General features: G+C 36.9%; 1 protein-coding gene across 2 annotated transcripts in view; it reads left to right on the top strand.

Annotated features, from left to right (window-relative positions):
• LAMC3 (laminin subunit gamma 3) overlaps window positions 1-22,507 on the top strand; it is a 4,228,426-nt gene that overhangs the window by 3,935,215 nt on the left and 270,704 nt on the right. For both annotated transcript variants that reach the window (XM_044058389.1, XM_044058388.1), the window contains one exon: window positions 3,490-3,642. In XM_044058389.1, the coding sequence (XP_043914324.1) occupies window positions 3,490-3,642 (153 nt within the window). The remainder of the gene's footprint in view (window positions 1-3,489; window positions 3,643-22,507) is intronic.

Below are 22,507 nucleotides of genomic sequence, written 5' to 3'. Positions count from 1 at the left end.
AATAAATGTCTGTGCAGTAACAGAAACCTGGTTCAAGGCTCCTGAGAGCACCCCAGCACTACCAGGTTATAACTCATACCATGCGTTTTGGCCCCAAAACTCGGACCGAAGCACAAAAGGAGGTGGAGTATCTATATTCATCAAAGATACCTACACCTCCAGGTTAGTGGCACTGCACGAAGCATCGGAAACCATCCATGTGCAACCAACAGCGGGCAAAACTGCCTTTCAGTTTGTAGCCTGCTACAGAACACCCTCCCTATTACAGGAACCCCACTTGGCATTCCTGAGAACACTGGAGAATATGAAGGTCTCTCCTAACACTATGTTATTGGGTGACTTCAACTACCCAAACATTGACTGGGAAAACTACTCAAGCCCAAACACCCTCACCCAACAGTTCCTTGAATTTATAAACTCTAACACAATGGAACAACTGGTCACCACTCCCACAAGAGGGAACAGCATATTGGACCTGGTCATCGCCAACATGGGGACTCTATGTTCCACACCAGAGGTAAACCCCTCATTGGTAAGATCAGACCATAGACAAATTTCCCTGGACATCCATATCCCACCCCCTCCCCCAGCCAAGGAAATCACTGTAAAGAATTTCTCAAAAGCCAACTTTGCACTTCTCAAGACTGAGGTAGAATCCTTCAAAGCTGGAACAACAGGAACCAAGTAAATAGTAACAAACAACAGGAACAAGTTCCACCAGGATTTATTAAAAGCACAGAATCTTTCTCTCTGACGTCTCGGCCAAAAGCCTTCAAGGAGAATAAAACACTTGCATAAAGCAGCAACTTATATACATAGCAAATGAGATAATTACATAATTAATCAATTAGTATAACAATTCAACAAACTAATGTTCTCCAGTTGAGCTCTTCATTTAGCCCAAAAGGGCCAGAGGATAATACAGCCCAATCCACAGAATCCTTTACAAATGCATTCTATGAGCACCTGCAGGAATGCATGGATTGTGCTATCCCAAATAAAACCAAGACTCACTCCTCCAAAAATAGGAGAGCGGTCTGGTGGACCCCAGCCATAAATAAACTATACAACAGAAGGAGGAAGCTACTACATGACAGAGCAAAATCCCAAAAAGGGAAGGCATCTCTGATCAGTATTAGCAAGAAACTTCGATCCCTCATAAAATCATCAAAGGCCAGTTTCGAAAGAAAAATTGCCCTAGACACTAAAGATAATCACAAGGCCTTCTTTAGTTATGTCAGGAACATGGGCGGAAACTCCCAGATATGCTCTGAATTGTTGCATAACGGTACAAAATATACCAAACCTACAGACATAGCCAACATCCTGGCAGACAGATTCAGCGCAAACTTCTCCCCCCCTTCCCCCCCAAAGGAGCAAATGCCTATCCCAACTGAATGTAACCTCCCTGACATTGCAGATGCACAGGTGAAAGCTGCCCTCTCCAAAGCAAAAAACACAGCATCTATGGGACCGGACGGTGTCCCAGGCTGTGTCTTACACGAGCTCCAAGAAGAACTGAACCCTCACATTAAGTCACTGTTCAGACTTAGACTTACTACAGGATATGTACCCAAAGAATGGTGTACAGCTACAGTGGTCCCACTCCACAAAGGTGGTGCCACAACAGACCCCAGAAACTATCGCCTCATAAGCCTGACTAGTCTAGTCTGTAAAGCTATGGAGCGTATTATCATGGAACTCATAAACAAAGACATTGGGAGCCTCCAGACACTGGACCGTACCCAATTCGGCTTTGTTAAGGGCAGATCTTGCCTCTTAAACCTAGTTGATTTCTTTGAAACAGTTACCAAAGCCATAGATGAGGGCAAGGTAGTCCACACAGCCTACCTGGACCTCTCAAAAGCCTTCAACACAATACCCCACTGAGGCATTATAAATAAGCTTACCAGCTTAAATATCAACCCCTATATCACAAGATGGGTTGCAAACTGGCTCAGAGATAGAACCCACATGATCAGAATCCCAGGTGCCATGTCCGAATCCAAACCAGTTACAAGTGGTGTCCCACAGGGCTCAGTTCTGGGATCTCTCTTGTTTGGTATATACTTCTCTGAAGTTCAGGCTAACACGGAGGGATTATGGCTGACAAAGTTCGCAGATGACTGCAAACTGGGGGCCATAATCGAATCTCCAGCTGACACAAGCATCCTCCAAAATGGTCTCACAGAGATGGATGCTTGGTGCCAGAGCCACGGCCTCAAGCTAAATGCTAAAAAGTGCATAGTCATCCCCTTTGGGAAAAACAAGGTGCCCACAAATTACCACATAGATGGTAATCCATTAAGTACGGAAGAAGTAATTAGAGATTTGGGGACCAACGTAGATAGTAATCTCTCCTTTGATAATCACGTTGCCAAAGTGGTTAGAAAGACCTTCTATATAGCCCACCTTATCACAAAAGAGTTCACATCTAGATCAAGAGAGGTCATTGTGCCCCTCTACTCATCACTCATCAGGCCCATAATTGAATACAATACCCCTTTTGGGATGTACCTTACCCGACACCTGCAGCAACTGAAGAGACCCCAAAAGTACCTCACCAAGAGGATCATGGGCAACGAACAGATGTCCTATGCAGCTCAACTAAAGAAACTCCAGCTCTACTCAGTTGCTTACTGCCTACTCAGAGGCGATCTATGCCTGACGTACAAAGCCATGTCAAACCCAGAATTAATAGACATGCTTCACCTCAAAAAATCCAAGTCCCTTAGAGCTACACGCTCCAGGGACCTAAACCTCAGCACAAAAATAAATAGGACATGTTGGAGGGACAGATTCATTTCCCAGAGGCTCCCCTTACTATGGAATAGAATCCCAATTCATGTTACACATAGCCCCTCGCTGACCCTCTTCAAGCGAAATCTAGACGTGTGGATGGGAAATTGCAAATTCACCCCTGGGATCTCTTCTGTGTCCCTGCTAGACAGAGGCACAGTAAACTAATCTTAAAAGGCTACCTTTTGTGACCTACTTTACAGAGGCTAGGCTTATAAATGCCCTAGGGCAGATAGCCTAGTATCTACCTATGAACCTATGAACCTATGTAAAGTACAAAGGTGCATTAATTTATAACAAATAGGCTTCCCTTGTTTGAAATTATAAAACATAAAGGTTTTGAAAAGATAATAGCTTTTTAAATGCAAATCCTCTATTTTTAAACATCAGATATTAGTAGAAGAATTATGGTAAGCAGCCTGTTACCCCAAACCATTCCAGATATAGCATATTTCTACTTATTATTGTAAGCCACATTGTTGCTAATCCATGTACCAGGTCTTGGAAGCAATAAAATGATAAGAGAAAAAGGAAAATAAATTGCTTCTAAAATTACTACTTCTTGTTGTGCTATACACATTTATTAAATTGGGCTATCCCCCCTGCAGTAACTGCTAACATAATGATTAATTATTACAAATAAATATTACTGTAGGCTTTTAGCTAACTGATATGTGGATTTATTTTCAGGAACTACTGTCTGCTGATCTTTATGCCAACACAAAGGAGCTGGAGAATGTACTGCAAGAAAAAGACAGTCTACTGAATGAAATGGTCAATCAAATGCAGCCCTCCCTGGATTCAGTCATATTGGAGCTAGAAAGAAAGCAAATATTTGATGAGGTAAGGAATGCTTTCCTTCTGTATAATCTAAAAGCACCACATTGCTATTTTTATTTCACTAAAAGGCCCTCTCTACCAAAACATCAGAAGCATCTTTCTGCATATGTTGATGCTGACTGGACACCTGCACATTGATTAATTTGGTTGAAGCAAATTTTTAATTCCATTTTAATAGCTTTTCATTAAAATGACAGTGACCTCATCATGTAATCACACAGGATGTTAAAAGAGAATTAACATCCACCAAAAAACAAATTGATTGTAGAATTATGTAAATACATTAATGTGCTGAGGTATGATTTTTGAATAGCAAGTTTGGAACACACTGTTTTCTAGTCTTTAAGATAAAGATTATTGAAAGATATTCTGTGGTTGAGTATAAAGATATTGTACTTTAAAACAATGATGTTATAAGCACATTCATATGCCAACATTACTTGTTAATAATGCTTTAAGAATTTGACCTAAATCAATGTATTTTATTTGACATGGCCTGGTCACTGTATTTTGGACTCAAATGTCAAACATGATTTGTTTGGTACTATTGCAGTTGACACTGTGATATTTGCAATAACAGCCTGAAAAAAAATGCTAGTTTATTACTGATCTTCCTTTTTTTAATTTTATTTAGTCATCAGAAGCATAGCTTAGAGTTTCATAAGATATTAGTCAGGTGATCTGAATGACAACTGAGAAGCCTTGCCAGTACACCACAACAAAATACATTAGCTCCCCCAATTGAGGAGAGCCATGCTACTACTTACCCTGGTGGTGAATTTGCAAATCCTACCCAGTCATCAAGATTGATTTTAAAGGTAACTAACGTTTTGTATTGTTTGGCATGAAAAGAAAGCCTAGCCCATAGGAATAGGATGCAGTAGGTGAAATATCTATCACACCAGCAAGTTGTGTTTATGGAACCATAATGATTGAGGTGTTTTGATTAGGAATTCATAGTATTACTAGTTTTCTGAAGATGAATAAGACAGTATAGGACAGGGCTTTTTGCAGCATAAAAGGTTAAAGTTGACATCACCATGAAATAATATGTAGGTATGGAATAGGGTGGTGGGGATTTTAATATCTCTTGGTAGCTTAAGTAGCTCCCTCCTCTGCTCCTGTAATTCTTTGTTTTTAATTAGGAATCATTGGACTCTTTCTAGTTGGCAGTGTGTTTAGATTAGTTGGCAATATATTTAAAGAGGTGCATGTCAAAAGTGACATTGCATTCTATGATTTGACTAATGTGGGAAGAACAGAAGAGATTTATGACTTCCTTATATCTAGAAGATATGATTATATTAATTAAATGAGTATGTGTAGAATGATTTGCTAACTATGATCGTGATAGTCAAAGGGTAGCTTATAGTCAGTGAATGTGTCTAGATCTCTAAAACTGTGTCAATCTGAAGGACAGAGCAGGAACTGTCTCATTTGCCACCCCCAACACTAGATTGGGAAGCAAAATAAAAAAAAAAAGTCTTTCTTGATTCTGATTCTCTGGAGAAGTGCCATGTCCAAAGAATCTATCTCTTCAGTTTCTCACATTCTGCATATGAGAACAAAAAAAAAAAAGTCCCTTGCCTAGTATGGCAGGAGGAGAAGTGCCAGGTCCTAGCACCCTACTCCCTCATGTCCACGGGCTCTGTGTTTGAGTCATAAAAAACAAAAAAAGTCTGTTCACAAATCTGGCACTCCATTCTTTTCTTCTGAGGAGGAGTGACAGGTCCCTAACACACTATGTGACAGCAAATAATAAAAAAAGATATGTTCTTCTACATAGCACTCCTAATGCACTCCATATTTGTTTCTGCCATTGAGTTTACATGAACATTATTACACTGAAAAAAAAAGATGCACGGATTTTGCCCCACCCTAGCTGCACGTCTACTGATGGGAGAGATTTATGTCATACATATTTGCGTATTTTGTTTCCCAAATAAACTATGCTACATTTTTTGACACTGAGCTTAACCCCATACTCAGTACACTAGAGACCCGATTCCAAAAGACTTGTTGCCAGTGCAGGAAATCATTTGCACTGACATCAGGTCTTTTGGGATTGGGCCCCTGATGTAAGCCTGTTTATAGATAGGCCTTACACCAAAGTTAATAACTTGTATTACAATCAAGTCTTTCAGAATCTGGGAAGATTTTCACTGACAGCATTTGTGTTGTAATCTCTAGCCCTAGGTGTTGGCAAAGTCAATCCCATTTTAGATGATCTCTGTGTCATTGAGAAAAGTGGACATTTTTTGTTTATAACTTGTCTTACACTTTCTAATGGTACATTTGAGATCTTTGCTGACCAGTTTTAGATCTTGATTATGACTGGAGAAAGGGCTTTCTTTCATATAGCATATTATTTCCTCTTATTATAAAGTCTGTCTATGTAGGTATTCCACCATTAGGATTTATTCTTGAATTATCCACTATAGTTCTGATGGGTAGAGACATATGCCTCAATACAGTAATTTAGATGCGAGTAGAATTTGGAGGTTTTATGTGCCGACTTTGGCTATAGACTGGTCACTACTTTTGATACTTGAAGCTAGCACTATATAATTTTATCAAGTTGTCAGTAAACAACAAGCAGGTGGCTATGGAAAAGTCCCTGAACACATAAGGGTTCATAGGCATTGAAAAGGATTCTAAGGGAGACAATAATGGCCAGACAGTCAGACTTGTTCAGAGAGGAATGTTGGCTGAGGTATTATTTGTGAGGACAAGGTCAAGAAGATTTGCACCTTTTATGAGGTGGAAGACAATTTTGCCCAGAGAAATGATATTTACAAAGCTTAGGAACTGATTTGCATATTTATTACTGCTTGTATATATATTCCTGCTAATGGATGGCTCCTGAGATTATTGTGTTGGGTTCAATAGTCATTCTCTCCCATGTTTTAAGCATAGATCATGTTTATATATATATATATATATATATATATATATATAAATGGTTAACAGGGAACATACATAGGGACCTGTAATTTGTAATGATGTGATAGTCATATTTAGTATCACCAATATTTCCAGGACTTAGGGTTGTATTATTTTGAATTTGGTGTGGACTAATAGCATAAGGGGGGAATATGAATACTCTTTCACATTTCCCAGAAGGAGTAAACAAATGAAAAGTGTTAAACATAGATATAGACAGAGTGCTGTTAGTACTGCTATCAGTGCACTGAAAAGGCATTTGAGTGCTGTCAGTACACTGAAAACTTGTTTCTGTGACTATGAGTACATGTTTATGTATATACTTATTTATTTTATCTACATTTATTTTTCTGTCCTTAGTTGACCAAGTTGGCCCCACTAGCCAAGTGACCTCTTTTCAAAGGAGACCTGAGGTGGTATTTAACTACTAGGGGAAATTTGGCCAGGGTATTAGAGAACGTCTGCTACTCTTTAGAGAACTTCAGTAAATTGTGAGCAGTGTTATTAACAGAGTAACAAGAATAGGGATACTGGAATTGTGTGCTAAATGGGGTTTGTGTCACAATATTGACATTACGTAACATTAAACTGCATATGGTTGTGACCATAACATCAACATTCTGCAGTATTGAAAATTAAAAAGCAAGCAAAAACTGTGTTTTTGCAGTATGGAAGCCCCCCTGCACTCCTCTTACTGCTTATAACACCACAGCAAATTATAATTACCAATTCCAAGATCACACTATAGTGGAAAAAAAGTGTGAATTCCTGATCCCCACTGTACCATGGTCTCAGTAAAAGCATTTAGATGTTTCAGAAAGTCAATCATATGGTCTCAACCATAAGCAATCTGACTTTCCAGAACATCAATATTCTTAAGGGGCTTGCTAAATCTGATGTAGATGTTATTATGTTAGAGGATGTAAGAGTCATGGTAAGTGAAGAAATACTGTAAACAGAAAAATTGGGTAAAAATATACTATGGAACTTACTTATTCTGTGGTGGCAGTGTTGTGTAAAATAAACTGTGAAAATACTAGATGTAACACTGATAAGTATAGGAAATCCAGTATAACCAACTGATTATGGCCTATAAAATCCTCTATAATCCGGACAATACTCCTGCACTTAAAAATATTATCACCCCCTATAACAATCCTAGACCACTTCGATCCTCTAACAAACTACTAATTCAGACTAGCAAAATTAATAACACAGCTGGTGATTCTCTCTTTGCAAACTTTGTAAGTAGATCCTGGAACTCTCTTCCAGCTGATATTACCTTACTTTCCACCTTAGGTCAATTTAAAACTAGACTCAAACAACATTTGTCACTTAACTGGCTATGTCAATGGATCAAACCTGGCTAACTCTCTCTAGAATGTGTAAAAATGTGTTAACCAGTTTACTGTGTAATTTAATTTAATCCTGACTTGTGCTCAGGATTAACTGTAACCTGTGGAACTTGTTTAACGTGCTTATTTATGTAATCTCTGTAAACAGTCTGTTTGTAATATGTAATGCTGGTACTATGTAATGCTGTATCTGCTTACCCTTGGCGCTTTTCTCCCCGGGCCTCCACTGAAAATGGACATGCATCCAGTCGGACTATCCCGGTCAACAAATGTAAAATAAAAAAATTTAAAAAAAAAGGTTAACTGTTGTGTAAGTGAGATAGAAAACAGTTTTATAGAATTATAGTATTGTATGAATATGTAACTAGCAAGGAAAAAGCGCATCTGTTTCATCAAATATTAGACTATATAATTATTAATATGAAAATTATAATTGCAGGGAACTTCGTTAATTAAGGGGAGGATATAAAAAATACAGAAACTGATAAAATGTGGTAAATTAGCTGTATGTAACATAAATCAAGGGGGGGACACGTATATGAAATTGATTATTTTGTATTATTGGAAGGCCTGCAGGCAGCAGATGGTGCTACAGTTATGTTTTTTTCAGACCATTTAGCAATATGAATGGATATGATGAAAGAAAATGAGTATAGTAGGGAAGGCATAAAAAGAATTAATGAGAAATTATGGGGTAAAATTGGAGAATGGGAAGTATTATAGTTATGGAAGGAGCATAATAACCATGAAGAACTTCTATAAAAACTGGTTTGACTTGTAAATTGAATTTAAAAAGAAATATAAAAGTGTGTTTTTCAGTGCCGGGATAATGTAAGAAAGGAAGCGAAAGTAAAGCATGGGAAATTTATAAAAATATATTCGAGAATTTAGAGAATAATTCAAGAAAGTACTATAGAAAGACAACTATATAAAAGAAATCGAAAAAAAAAGGCATTACTGTTTAGGCATACATATGGGCCAGATTCCAAAAGAGTTACTCTCAGTGTAAGTGACTTACTCCAGTGTAAGCCTGCCCCAATTCCAAAAGACTTGCTGTGAGTGCAAGTGACATACTTCGGTTTAAAGCCTATCTATAAAGAGGTTTACACCAAGGACTAGATTCCATAAACCTGCTTTTAGTGAGAGTGATTTTACTACTGTGTAATGAACAGTAAGTCATTTGCATTGTGATGAAGTCTTTTGCTATTGGGCCAATTATTTAGAAGGGAGGAGGAATCTGCATATTTATGTAAACTAGTAAAGTAGAATTGCAAAAAACAAAGAGGCATAGTCACGGCTGATATATCCAGGATAAAAATCTTTACTCCAGTGCACAAACACAAATGCTTTCATCAAATAGGCATCATCATGAGTAAAAAGCACAGAAAAAACACACCTTTATAGCTTCTTCATAGGAAGTTAATAGGCTATTGGCCTTGAGGCCTCCACAAGCCCAGCCAAGAGTTTAGCCCATGTCTAGACAAGTCAGCACCCAAAGCCCCTGTCCAGCAGGGACATGGGCGGTACCCCAGGATGCATTCTCTGTCTCCCATCCAGCCATCCAGACTGCGCCCAAAAAGGGACAATGAGGTACTCTGATGACATGGAGAGGAAGTCAACTCCACAGACCGGGCAGTCCCCGGGACACAAATCCATCCCACCAACAAGTGCCACCGACCCCACAGACCAGGTCGAGTTTGCGCGTGCGGGCTACTCGGGTGGAGCCTGACCCGCGGACACACAGCAGCCCATCAAGGCAGGGTCCGAGACCACCCTGCATGCCAGACAGAGGCCACCTCCAAGGAGCCTGCACGAAACCGAGACAGGGGAGCCTTGTATAAAAAACTCACATGACAACATTTAAAGACATATCATGTACACTGAAAACTAAATAAAAATACCATTATGTGTAAATTAAAAACATATACTATTAATACAGCAGCACAAAAAGTATAATCAGATAAACATATAAATACTGTCTACCTCCTTAGTGGTCTTAACTTAAGTTTAGGTTTCAAGGGTAAGGACTCTAAGACCATGTCCAACGTCACTTCTTAAACTAACAGTCAGTGGATTCAAGATCTTCAGCTTTGTTGCATATATCCCCTACCCTAACATTGTCATAAATTCTAGCAATAGCTAAAAACATAAACTTGTGAATAGAATCAGTATTCATCACATGTTTAGCAAGTGCATTGACTCTGTTGCCCTTATTAATATTATAAATATGCTCCCTGACACAGTCCTTAAAGGAGCGATCTGTTTTTCCAATGTAAAACATTCTACATTTATACAGTGGGCTAAATAAACAAGATGTGCTGTATCACATGTAGCACTAACTCTGAAATTATATATCTTACCACAATCAGGGTGCTCAAACTCTGAGCATGTATCAATATAATTGCACCAGTAAAATCACAAAATAAAAGTAGCCAAAGCCAAAAAGAACAAAGTCCAGCACAACAGGACCCGGAAAGCAACAGTCAGGTAAAATGCTGTAAATCCTTTTGCGTGGCCAATACCAACACAAACGCAGCTTAATAAAAAGCTTTTATTAAATCTACTTTGCAAAACTGTATACAATGTAAAACCAAGCGCTTTCTTCCGGTCGCTACCAGGCTTTATCAAGGTAGAACAGGTTGATAACTCATTTCTTTTAATTTATACTCTAGACAAGATCACATGATTTGATTAATTAATACATATTAATGTTTTAAAGTGAAATACAATATAATCACACCAGTTACAATGCCCACAAGGCCAAGTACCTGAGCAGTTCGCAGAACTAATAACATTCCTCAGGTAACATAGCCTACATTTCAAAGATCTATTATTCTCGAACAAAAACCTGGGTTCAACATCCGACAATTTAGCTATCTCATCATCAGTAATGAGCACATTCCAATGTTTTCTGATAATATCCATGTACTCACTAGCATCAGTCATTAATGACTGGACATGGGATACAAAATAATTTGAAAAGAAAAAGCTCATATATCCTAGTCCCAAACACCCAAGTAGTCAATTTTGAAAAAAATGGTATGTAAAGAAATCTATTGGCTATACAAGAATATTAAGGTAGGTGACGGTCACAATAAAATGATGGATGACAATCTTAATAATAATGAACGGAGATGTTTAGAATCACTCATTAGTAACAAAGAAATCAGAATAATTAAGCCAGATAAAGGAGGAAGTGTAGTAATATACAATAGTTTTGACTATAACTCCAAGATATTCAATATCTTACATCTATCAGGTAACTACGAAGCTATCTCTTTAAACCAAGTTAATATAGGTTATAAAAGAATTGACTTAGCTATTGAAGAATATTTGATAGACAATAGAATCACGAAGGAGATTTATTAATTTATTAAAGTAGAATTCCCCATAGTGGCGAACATTATAGGTATACCTAAAGTTCATAAATGTATGGACAATCCTCCGTTCAGACCTATAATATCTGGATCTAGGTCGAAGACGTACAATTTGGGTGTGACAATTGATAGATGGACAAAACATGTATATGATAGCATTCCACATCTAACCAAGGATTCTTGGAATTTTTTAAGTAAATTAACTTCTGATATTTGGAATGAAGGGTTGATTTTTTTGACAATTGACGTCATTGATCTTTTCTCATGTATACCTAAAGATGTAGGTTTGGAATATTTCTGTAATAGCTTGAGAAAAGTTTCCCAACTAACATGGGACAAGATTAATTTAATCACGGATATGATGAGTTTAGTATTACAACATAATTATATCCAATTTCAAGGTGAATTCTTTAGACAGAGTAGAGGTGTCGCTATGGGGGCCTCTTGTGCCCCAATTTTTGCAAACCTCGTAATGTTAGAGTGGGAGCCCAATTATGTGTTTCAAAGTGAATTTAACCAACATATAGTACTATACATGAGATATTTAGATGATTTATTTATTCTATGGAATGGTACACAAAAACAAATTAATCTGTTTATCAACTATATTAATGGGACAACTGAGTTCTTGAAATTTACACACAATATTAGTAAGGAAGGTATAGCATATTTGGATACATATATAAGTCACACTAGAAATGGTTTTACATCCAAAATATATAGAAAAACTACCTTTTCAAATGACTGCATAGAGTTCAGTAGTAGTCACCCCCCCATACATTTTCAAGAATGTGGTAAAAGGACAATGCATTCAGGTTGCACGTATGTCTTCGAGTCAAGATATAATGGAAGAGGAAATAGATTTAATATATAATATGTTTAGAAGTAGGGGTATCCTGCCTCTATGTTAAAAGATGTCACAGGTTATGTGAGACAACAATGGGGTAATAAGTATTTACCATTGTTAGGTATGTCAAGTGAAAGGGACAAAGATATTGGTAGGAAGGACACTACATTAGAACCCTTTAGAAGAGTGTGTGTAATTACGTATACACCATATGCTAACCAAGTGAAAGAAATATTAAATAGACATTGGGATTTGATTACTATAACAGAAAGTATAGATATCACATTAGGGAAATATCCCATATGTGTATTTAAAACAGCCCCTAATATTAAGAAGTTACTTGAGAAGACAACACACACAGCAAAATATAAGTCAAACTCTAAGGGAACTTTAAAATGTGGCTCTTGTAACCAATGTAAATACATCAATGAAGAGGTGCGATTTAAGTTGGATAATATCAATGAGACACATATAAAAAGTAAGGTAGGAAATTGTAACACTAGACAAGTAGTATATCTTGCAAAATGTGTTGTATGCCCAGCATTCTACATAGGCAAGACCGAGAGGAATTTAAAAAAAAGAATATATGAACATTATTATAAGATTCAGACTAAAGATATGAAGAATGCCTTGTATAAGCATATATTTAGTAAAGGGAACCAACATTATTTCAAATTTTCCATTTTAGAACATATTGAAAGTAGTGTTTGTGGGGGTAATTGGAAAGTGTACTTAGCAATGATGGAAAGTAAGTGGCAGATATTTACTGATGCCACAAATTTTCCAGGCATTAATGATAGTATCAGTATGAAACCATTTCTTATTCTTGACTAATTATGTTGTAGTTTTGTCAATTGTTTTAGCATACCCTATACATCAGATTTGCTGTATATATTTCCAATATGATTTTTAACATTATATACCTGTTAAGACGTTTATCTATATAAGTACACATATTATTTAACTATTTATTTTTCTATATATATTCCAGTCAACACTATATTGAATTTTTTAAAAAACATATTGTATCAATTGTTATGTGAAGTTTTTAAAGTATATTTATATTCATATATTTATACATTTATATATTGTATACTAGTTTATATAAAATTTTTATACATTTTTACAAGTATAACATTTATTTATTTATTTTACATTTATATAGTTCACAAGCATTTCAGTCAAGTGTTTTAGATAAACAGTTTAGACAAAAGTATATACAAATGTTATGTATTAGTTTTGTGCTTGAGAGGAATTGTAGAATGTTTCTTTAAGGCTGTATAAGGATAATTTACAATTTTGGCGCCAAATTGGATATATAATGAGTGCTGGTGATGGATTATCTTGGTTCTGAGGAAGTCTGTATATTGAACAGATGAAAGCACTTTACTTGTGGATTTGAACTTGTGGAATTGTGTTATTTAATAAAAGTTTTTCCTGTCCTGTTCGAGCTGCATCGTTCATCATTTACTCTGCACCAGGAATTGGATTTTTACTTTGCAGTTTCTACAGTTGTTTTGTGGCTCTGTATACCTGATTAGGTACCACATTCTTAAAGACATAAGATGTATGTAAACTGTCCCTATGAAGAAGGTGGTTAACATAACAGTCCTCCTTATGAAGCTTAGTATAAACTTCACCCGCACCATCTCTGGCACTAGTTACATCTAGAAAGTCAATGTCTGTGTATGAAAATTTCAAAGTAAATCTCAAATAATGTGCTAGTATTCACATTTTCCATAAATGCTTGAAATGTACCAACGTCACTGTCCCATAAAATAAACAAGTCATCCACAAATCTTCTAAGAAAAGGAATGTTATATTCTATATGGACCTTCTAAGAGATGCTCTACTTCCCAAACGGCCATAACTGCATTGGCGTAGCTATTGGCACATGACGTGCCCATAGCTACGCCATTGCACTGCCTGTATGCCTGGTCACCAAACACAAACAAATTGTGGTCAAGAACAATCTCCAGTAATCTAACCAACAAATTAACATCTTTCAAATTCTACTCTGAATATTTCCTCAATAACAAAAGTATATTATTAATACCTTCACAGTTAGGAATTACCGTGAACAATGAAATTACATCCATAGTAACAAATAAAAATTCCTTATTCTGCTGACTTGAAACAAAATCATACAAGTCACTCAAGAAGTGCTCAGTATCCCTCAGTACATGATGCAATTTATTTAAGCTAGGTCTCAAATACTTCACTGTATAAATAGAGAGGCTCAGTACATCAATGTCTACCTGAAATGATTGGTCTTAAAGGTGGATTATGACCGTCCATATGTATCTTTGGTAAACCCTGAATAAATGGTAAAGTGGGTTTGTCAACATAAAAATATTCGAACAACTTTTCATCTATCGAATTCAATTCAAACATACATATCACTGATATCTGCACATTATAAATGAGTGTTTTTACGTGTATTAGAGACAACTTCCCATAAAAATTGGAGTCACTCAACATTTCTAACATTTTACAATCATACCACTCTTTATCCAATACAACTATCGGTCTGCCCTTGTCAGCCGGCCTTATAGCAATACTGGTGTTGTTTTCCAAGTCTCTTAGTGCTTTAGACTCCTCCCTAGACAAATTATACCTACTACAGTGTTGTTTCCATCTGTCCTGTTGCATAGCCAAACTATGAATATCCTGTATACAAAGCTTTTCAAAGGCTGTCACTAACAAATTCACTTTAGGTACAAATGTGCTAGGTTTACTAAATACATTTTTTATACTACAATCAGTAGTGTCAGAATCTTTAAACAACAATTTCAACGATAGATTATGCACAAATATTTTAACATCAAAAATCACATCAGTATAATTAGATCTATTTGCTCGTATAAATGAAAGTCCCTTAGATAAAACATTAAGTTCATGTTCAGTAAGCAACAGACTGGATAAATTCCAAACTAATCCTTTTTGGCATTCATGAATGCTTTCTTTATGCTGTTTTGCATATGTACAGTACCTTCTAATTTCCTTTTGTTGCGACTCATACTCTCTGTTGTTCTCTGATGTATTTGTAGCTCTGCTTCTTGGCATACAATATGGCTACGTCTGTTGACTGTAGTGTTGTACAACAAGGAGAACGAACAGAAAAGAGATCTATTACGTCAGCTAGTGAGCATACAGTGGCTCCAAACAAGGAGCTGGGAGCTCGTAAAAAAGTTATAGTTACAATGGCGCAAATACATCATGAATACACTCCGAATGCCAGTTCTAACTGTAATGATATTGTAAGAGAACGGAATGGTGCTGATTCTCCTACTCACTACAACCTCCATTTTCCACTCCCTGTCAAGGAGGAGAGCTACAAATACATCAGAGAACAACAGAGAGGCCGTAGTCGGAGTCGCAACAAAAGGAAATTAGAAGGTACTGTACATACGCAAAACAGCATAAAGAAAGCATTCATGAATGCTAAAAAGGATTTGTATGGAATTTATCCAGTCTGTTGCTTACTGAACATGAACTTAATGTTTTATCTAAGGGAATTTCATTTATACCAGCAAATAGATCTAATTATACTGATGTGATTTTTGATGTTAAAATGTTTCTGCGTAATCTATCATTGAAATTGTTGTTTAAAGATCTGGCACTACTGATTGTGGTATAAAAAATGTCTTTAGTAAACCTAGTACATTTGTACCTAAAGTTAATTCATTAGTGACAGCCTTTGAAAAGCTTTGTATACAGGATATTCATAGTTTGGCTATGCAACAGGACAGACAGAAACAACATTGTAGTTGGTATAATTTGTCTAGGGAGGAGGCTAAAGTGCTAAGAGACTTGGAAAACAACACCAGTATTGCTATAAGGCTGGCTGACAAGGGCGTTGGATAAAGAGTGGTATGATTGTAAAATGTTAGAAATGTTGAGTGACTTCAATTTTTATGAGAAGTTTTCTCTAATACAAGTAAACACTCTCATTTATAATGTGCAGATATCAGTGAAATGTATGTTTGAATTGAATTTGATAGATGAAAAGTTGTTCGAATATTTTTATGTTGACAAACCCACTTTACCATTTATTCAGGGTTTACCAAAGATACATAAGGACTATCATAATCCACCTTTAAGACCGATCGTTTCAGGTAGACATTGGAGTACTGAGACTCTTATCTATTTATAGAGAGAAGTATTTGATACCTAGCTTGAATAAATTGCATCATGTACTGAGGGATACTGAGCACTTTTTGAGTGACTTGCATGGTTTTGTTTCAAGTCAGCAGAATAAGGAATTTTTATTTGTTACTATGGATGTGGTTTCACTGTTCACGGTAATTCCTAACTGTGAAGGTATTAATAATATACTTTTGTTTTTGAGGAAATATTCAGAGTACAATTTGAAAGATGTTAATTTGTTGGTTAGATTATTGGAGATTGTTCTTGACCACAATTTGTTTGTTTTTGGTGACCAGGCATACAGTCAGTGTAGTGCAGTGGTGTAGCTATGGGCACATCATGTGCCAATAGCTACGCCAATGCAGTTATGGTCATTTGGGAAGTACAGCATCTCTTAGAAGGTCCATATAGAAATAACATTTCTTTTCTAAGAAGATTTGTGGATGACTTGTTTATTTTATGGGACGGTGACGCTGGTACATTTCAAGCTTTTATGGAATATGTGAATACTAGCACATGTTATTTGAGATTTACTTCAAAGTTTTCATACACAGATATTGACTTTCTAGATGTAACTATTGCCAGAGATGGTGCGGGTGAAGTTTGAACTAAACTTCATAAGAAGGACTGTTATGTTAACCAGCTCCTTAATAGGGACAGTTTACATCCATCTTCTGTCTTTAAGAATGTGGTATCTAATCAGGTATACAGAGCCTCCAGACTTAGTGCTAGGGAGAATGATTTTAAAGCAGAAGTTGACACAGTTATAAGTAATATGAAAGATAGAAGTTATGAAGATGAGCTCATTCTTAGTAATGTAGCCCACGTTGTTGATAAGAGCATCAAGCAAGACATTATTTTTCTTCTGGAAACAGATTAAGTGATAAAAGGAGAGATTACTATGATAGTAAAGGTTTACGTTTTAAAATGAAGTATGCCACCGATGCTAGTGAGTACATGGATATTATCAAAAAACATTGGAATGTGCTCACTACTGATGATGAGATAGCTAAATTGTTGGATGTTGAACCCAGGTTTTTGTTCGAGAATAAGAGATCTTTGAAACGTAGGCTATGTTACCCGAGGAATGTTATTAGTTCTGCGAACTGCTCAGGTACTAGACTTTGTGGGCATTGTAATTGGTGCGATTATATTGATACTTGCTCAGAGTTTGAGCACCCTGATTGTGGTGGGATATATAATTTCAGAGTTAGTGCTACATGTGATACAGCACATCTTGTTTATATAGCCCACTGTATACAATGTAGAATGTTTTACACTGGAAAAACAGATTGCTCCTTTAAGGAACGTATCAGGGGGCATATTTATAATATTAATAAGGGCAACAGAGTCAATGCACTTGCTAAACATGTGATGAATACTGATTCTACTCACAAGTTTGTTTTTAGCTATTGCTAGAATTTATGACAATGTTAGGCTAGGGGATATACGCAACAAAACTGAATATCTTGAATCCACTTGAATTGTTAGGTTAAGAAGTGACATTGGACATGGTCTTAATGAGTCCATACACTTGAAACCTAAACTTAAGTTAAGACCTCTATGGAGGTAGACAGTATTTATATTTTTATCTGATTATACTTTTTTGTGCTGCTGTATTAATGGTCTATGTTTTTAATTTACACATAATGATATTTTTATTTAGTTTTTAGTGTATGTGATATGTCTTTAAATGTTGTCATATGATTTTTTTATACAAGCTATAAAGGTATGTTTTTTCTGTGCTTATTGTTACACCTGATGATGCCTATTTGGTGAAAGTGCTTGTGTTTGTGCACTGGAGTAAATATTTTTATCCTGGATATATCAGTTGTGACTGTGCCTCTTTTTTTTTTTTTTTTTTTGCAGTTGGATATCAGTTCTTTTGAGACAGTGCTTGAGACTTCTTCTGGTAACATCTTTATTGTTTTTTGCTATAGTAAAGTGGAATATTAGTATAACAAGAGAAGTGAAAATGTAAAAAGAGAGGTAAAAGAACAGAAGAGCAAATTATGAGTATTGTAAAACAGCATGTGGAAAATATGTAAGAGTATAAGGATGGAGAATAATAGAGAATGCAAAGTAAAGAAATTTCAAGAATGAGTTAAGGAAGAATTTGAAAAAGAAATTTTGATTAGTAAATTGAATGAAGTACTTAAGAAACTAAATGTTAAATCGATATCAGACCCAGATGGTATAGGGTATGGAATGTGCAAGAAATTAATGGACTGGCAAAGAAGGTATTTTGTAAATGTACTGAATGAATGGCTGAAGGAAGGTTTGTTTATGAGGAGTTATTTTGCGGGATATTAAAATTTATATGGAAGAAAGATGAGAATAATGAAATAAAAACTTGAACACCAGTGGCATAGCTAGAGTTTGTTCCACCCAAAGCTGTCTTAGAATTTGCTAACACACTCCCCCACAAAATCATGGTCAAATGGGGCTGTCCCCTATGCATCCATTCCAGTGTCCCATTACTTAGCTATTTCTCCCCACTTACCATAAACAAATGTGCATACTGCTTTATGCTTTACTTCTACAATGATTATTTGGATTTAATTTAAATCTTTTATTTTAAATTTTATAGCACATACACTGATAGTCATCTGCTAAACAAAGCAATACAGTCTCACAATGAAAACAGACTTAGCATTAAAATGTCTCTGCCCTTGAAACTCACATTCATTGAAACAGCATTGAAACCCACATTCACAGAAAATGCATCTGGCCAGTGGTGGATGAAGTTTAGTCTTGGGCTGTTTTCAAATCATAGGCCCCTTGCACACATATTTAGGACCATGCAAACATATTTTTATTTTATTTATTTATTTATTTTACATTTGTTTACAGGGATAGTCCGACTGGATACATGCCCATTTTCAGTGGAGGCCCAGGGAGAAAAGCTCCACAAAGACAAACTTACATAGATTTGTGTTCTTTGATTCACCTTGCTGATTGTATTAAATTATATTCATTGTATAATACAGCACACTTGTTGCATGTTTTAAATGTATTGTTTTGAACATTTTTCCAGTGAACAATGAACCAATAATGACAAAACTGCCCAATTCAGAATATTTTCATCATAAAAGTCTACTTAAACTTCTGTCATTACAATCCAATATCAGTAAATATGCACAATCTCTGCAGAAGTAAAAGTCAGCTAAATAATGCCACATTAAAAAGATCTGTAACTAATGAAGAGGTTGCTGCTAGCAAACAACTTTATATTTGTGTATGCTACAAATAAAGTGCCTGTTGCCCATGAAGAATAAACTGCTATATTACATTAAAAATTATAAGCTAGTAATATTGAAATAGGGAATGGATGACAAACTGATAACAGATTCAGAGTTACTAGGTATCTCCTCCAAAGTAAAACATTCACAGGACTGCAGCATCCACTCCCTTTAAAGTACACAGTAGAGTATCAGCAATCCATCTACATGCTATGGGAGTAGAACCCATAGCCTTCTGCCTCAAAAGCAAGTATACTGCCTGTTGTGCTACTAACAATGCAAACAGACTTGGCATAATCAGCACTAAACATCTCTTCTCCTGAAGCTCTCAGCTCATTGTAAAATCCAGTTGACTAATCTCACAGCTCTGCAGCACAAGAAATCTGGAAAAAGCCAACACTTTTTTTTTGGTGGTTCAATGGCCCAAAACCAGGGACACATTTTAAACATCACTTGTATAATCTTAGAAAGTTGCTAGAATAAAATATTTTGTATTACCATACGTTTCCTGAAAGATCAGAAGACTGAGACTTAAATGGCTATCATTATTTAGTGAATTCAGTTCTCACTGATTTGCCAGAAAACCACAAATTTTAAGAGGAGCAGACCAAAGTATGAGCCAAACATTCTGTGAAAATGTGGACAATTGAGTGCTATGGCCTCATCTTCTTGAATCACAAGTGATGGTATGGGTAGAGAACTCGAGCTCTTGTACCTAAGGTACAGGGTTTGAGCCTGAGTAACACTAACCACCAGGTATACCCAACTGGAGCATTATACACACACACACACACACACACACACACACACACACACTTGACAAATCTTCAGGATGTATACGATCACAAAAATATGAACAGAAGCTCCAGAAGATACCTGCACTTCTGGCTGGGAGCCAGTCATTATCAGTTCAGAGCACTGCCCTTTGGCCCCACCATGTATTCACCAAATGCATGGCAGTTGTAGCAACTCAACTGAGACTGCTAGGATTCTGGTTGTTTCCATATCTAGATGACTGACTTACTGATTCAACCAAGTATCAACTGATTCAAGCAAGGGACTTCTTGCTCGAGCTATGCTCCCACCTAGGAATAACAGTGAACTACAACAAATCTCACCTCACGCCAATAAAGAGTCTGGAGTTCATAGGTGCTTATCTGGATACAATCAATCAAATAGTCTCTCTTCCCTCAACTTGAATAAACACTGTTCAGTCCAAAGTCAAGAAAGTGATACAGAATTCATCTCTTCCAGCCTGACTGATACTTCAGGCTTTGGGTTTCATGGCTGCAGCTATCATCCTTATTCCACTGGTCAGGTTCTATTTGAGAATTCTTCAATGGACTCTGTTGACTCAATGGTCCATCCTGCATTATCTGTTATCCATGCCAGTCAAGATCACTCAAGTGTACAAAACATATCTTCTATGGTGAATTAATTCAACCCAGCTTTCTCAAAGGCCAACCCTTTGTTTGTCTGCTCCCCAAGGCCATGGTGACTGTGGACACCTCCCATCTTAGGTGGGAGGACACTAATTGGGAAGGAGAGTCCAAGATACATGGTCCCCCATAGATGCTCAAACTCATATCAGTGTCCTGGAGATGACAGCTGTCTTCCTAGCATTTTAAGCCTTTCAGGACATTCTCCCATCTGGGAAAATTGTGGTACAAATGGAGAACATGTCAGTAGTCTGGTACATCAGCAAACAGGGGGGAATCAAAATTAACCGTCTTTGTTGAGAAGCTATGAGTGTGTGGCAATGGGCAGTCTTTTCCCAATCACTTTCTAATAGCAATGCACATCCCAGGGAAATACAATGTGATTGCAGAAAAACTAAGCAGGTCCATTCCAATGTCTCATGAGTGTCTCTCAATGCCAATGTGGTAGCGAAAATTTTCCATCAATGGGGTCAGCCATGCTGCGATCTTTTCACTTCTCCATTCAACAACAAGTGCAGTACACATTTTGCTCTGATCCCTCCACCAGGGGAGTCACTGAGAGATGATCTGGTTCATGATTACCCCTCTAGCCTCCTTTATGCCTTTCCATTCTTGCCACTAATTTCCAACTTTCTTCATAAAGCAATTTGATCTAAGAGCACAGGTATCCTCATTGCACCCTTTTGGGCTTGTAAGATTTAGTTCCCTTTCTCTGTCCTCATCTTCAACATCCACCATGAATTCTGGATCCAATTGCGGACGTCTTGTGTAGCCCGACAAGCATGACTCACCTGGACATATCAGGCCTCAAGCTGACCACACGGTTTCTACAGTTCCACTGATTGCTAGACAGCCCAGGCTGTCTACCCCCCCCCCGTCCATCACATTTTGTTATCTTTTTATAAGGCTTCTACTAGAAAGATCTACAAGAGTAAACTGAAAAGATTTGTCTTTTGGGCCATCAGCAAAGACTTGAACCCTTTTTCAGCACCTGTTCCAGTGATCCTTGAATTCTTAGTGTCAATCTTCAGTGAAGGAACTAGTTTCTAAACAATTAAAATTCAGTTGACTGCCTTCATATCTAATTTTTCACTAAGACAGGGTGTCACTGAGAACTAACACATTATTTCTACTTAAGGTAGCTGCTGAGTCAAATACAACCAGGTCATTAATCTCCCAGTTTTCTTTCCAACTTTTTCAAACAAAGCAGAATACATGATGTTATGTGATCCTATCTCGCCTACATTCTGTACTGATGGGCTCGGAGCCGATCCCTCGGCTCCGACTCGGCACGCTTATGCTATAGAGCTAGGCCTCTTATTGGCTGAGCTATCTTTATCCCAGGATGCACCACCACTAATCCCCCAGATCTCATTTGCCGCTAACAAGCTTAGACGTGGTCTCAACTTGGCTGGGCTAAGTACTATTTATTTAGGCTTTTTCCTGTCACAAATTTCCTTACTTTGAACCCAAAAGCTGTTTTAACAGCTATTGTTGTTATATGAGTGTGATTGGT

Source organism: Protopterus annectens, chromosome 16.part0 (genome assembly GCF_019279795.1).
Source record: "Protopterus annectens isolate FY-2018-M chromosome 16.part0, PAN1.0, whole genome shotgun sequence".
NCBI lineage: Eukaryota > Metazoa > Chordata > Ceratodontiformes > Protopteridae > Protopterus > Protopterus annectens.
Note: the sequence above shows the minus strand (reverse complement) of the source record. Positions and strands in the feature narration are given on the sequence as shown.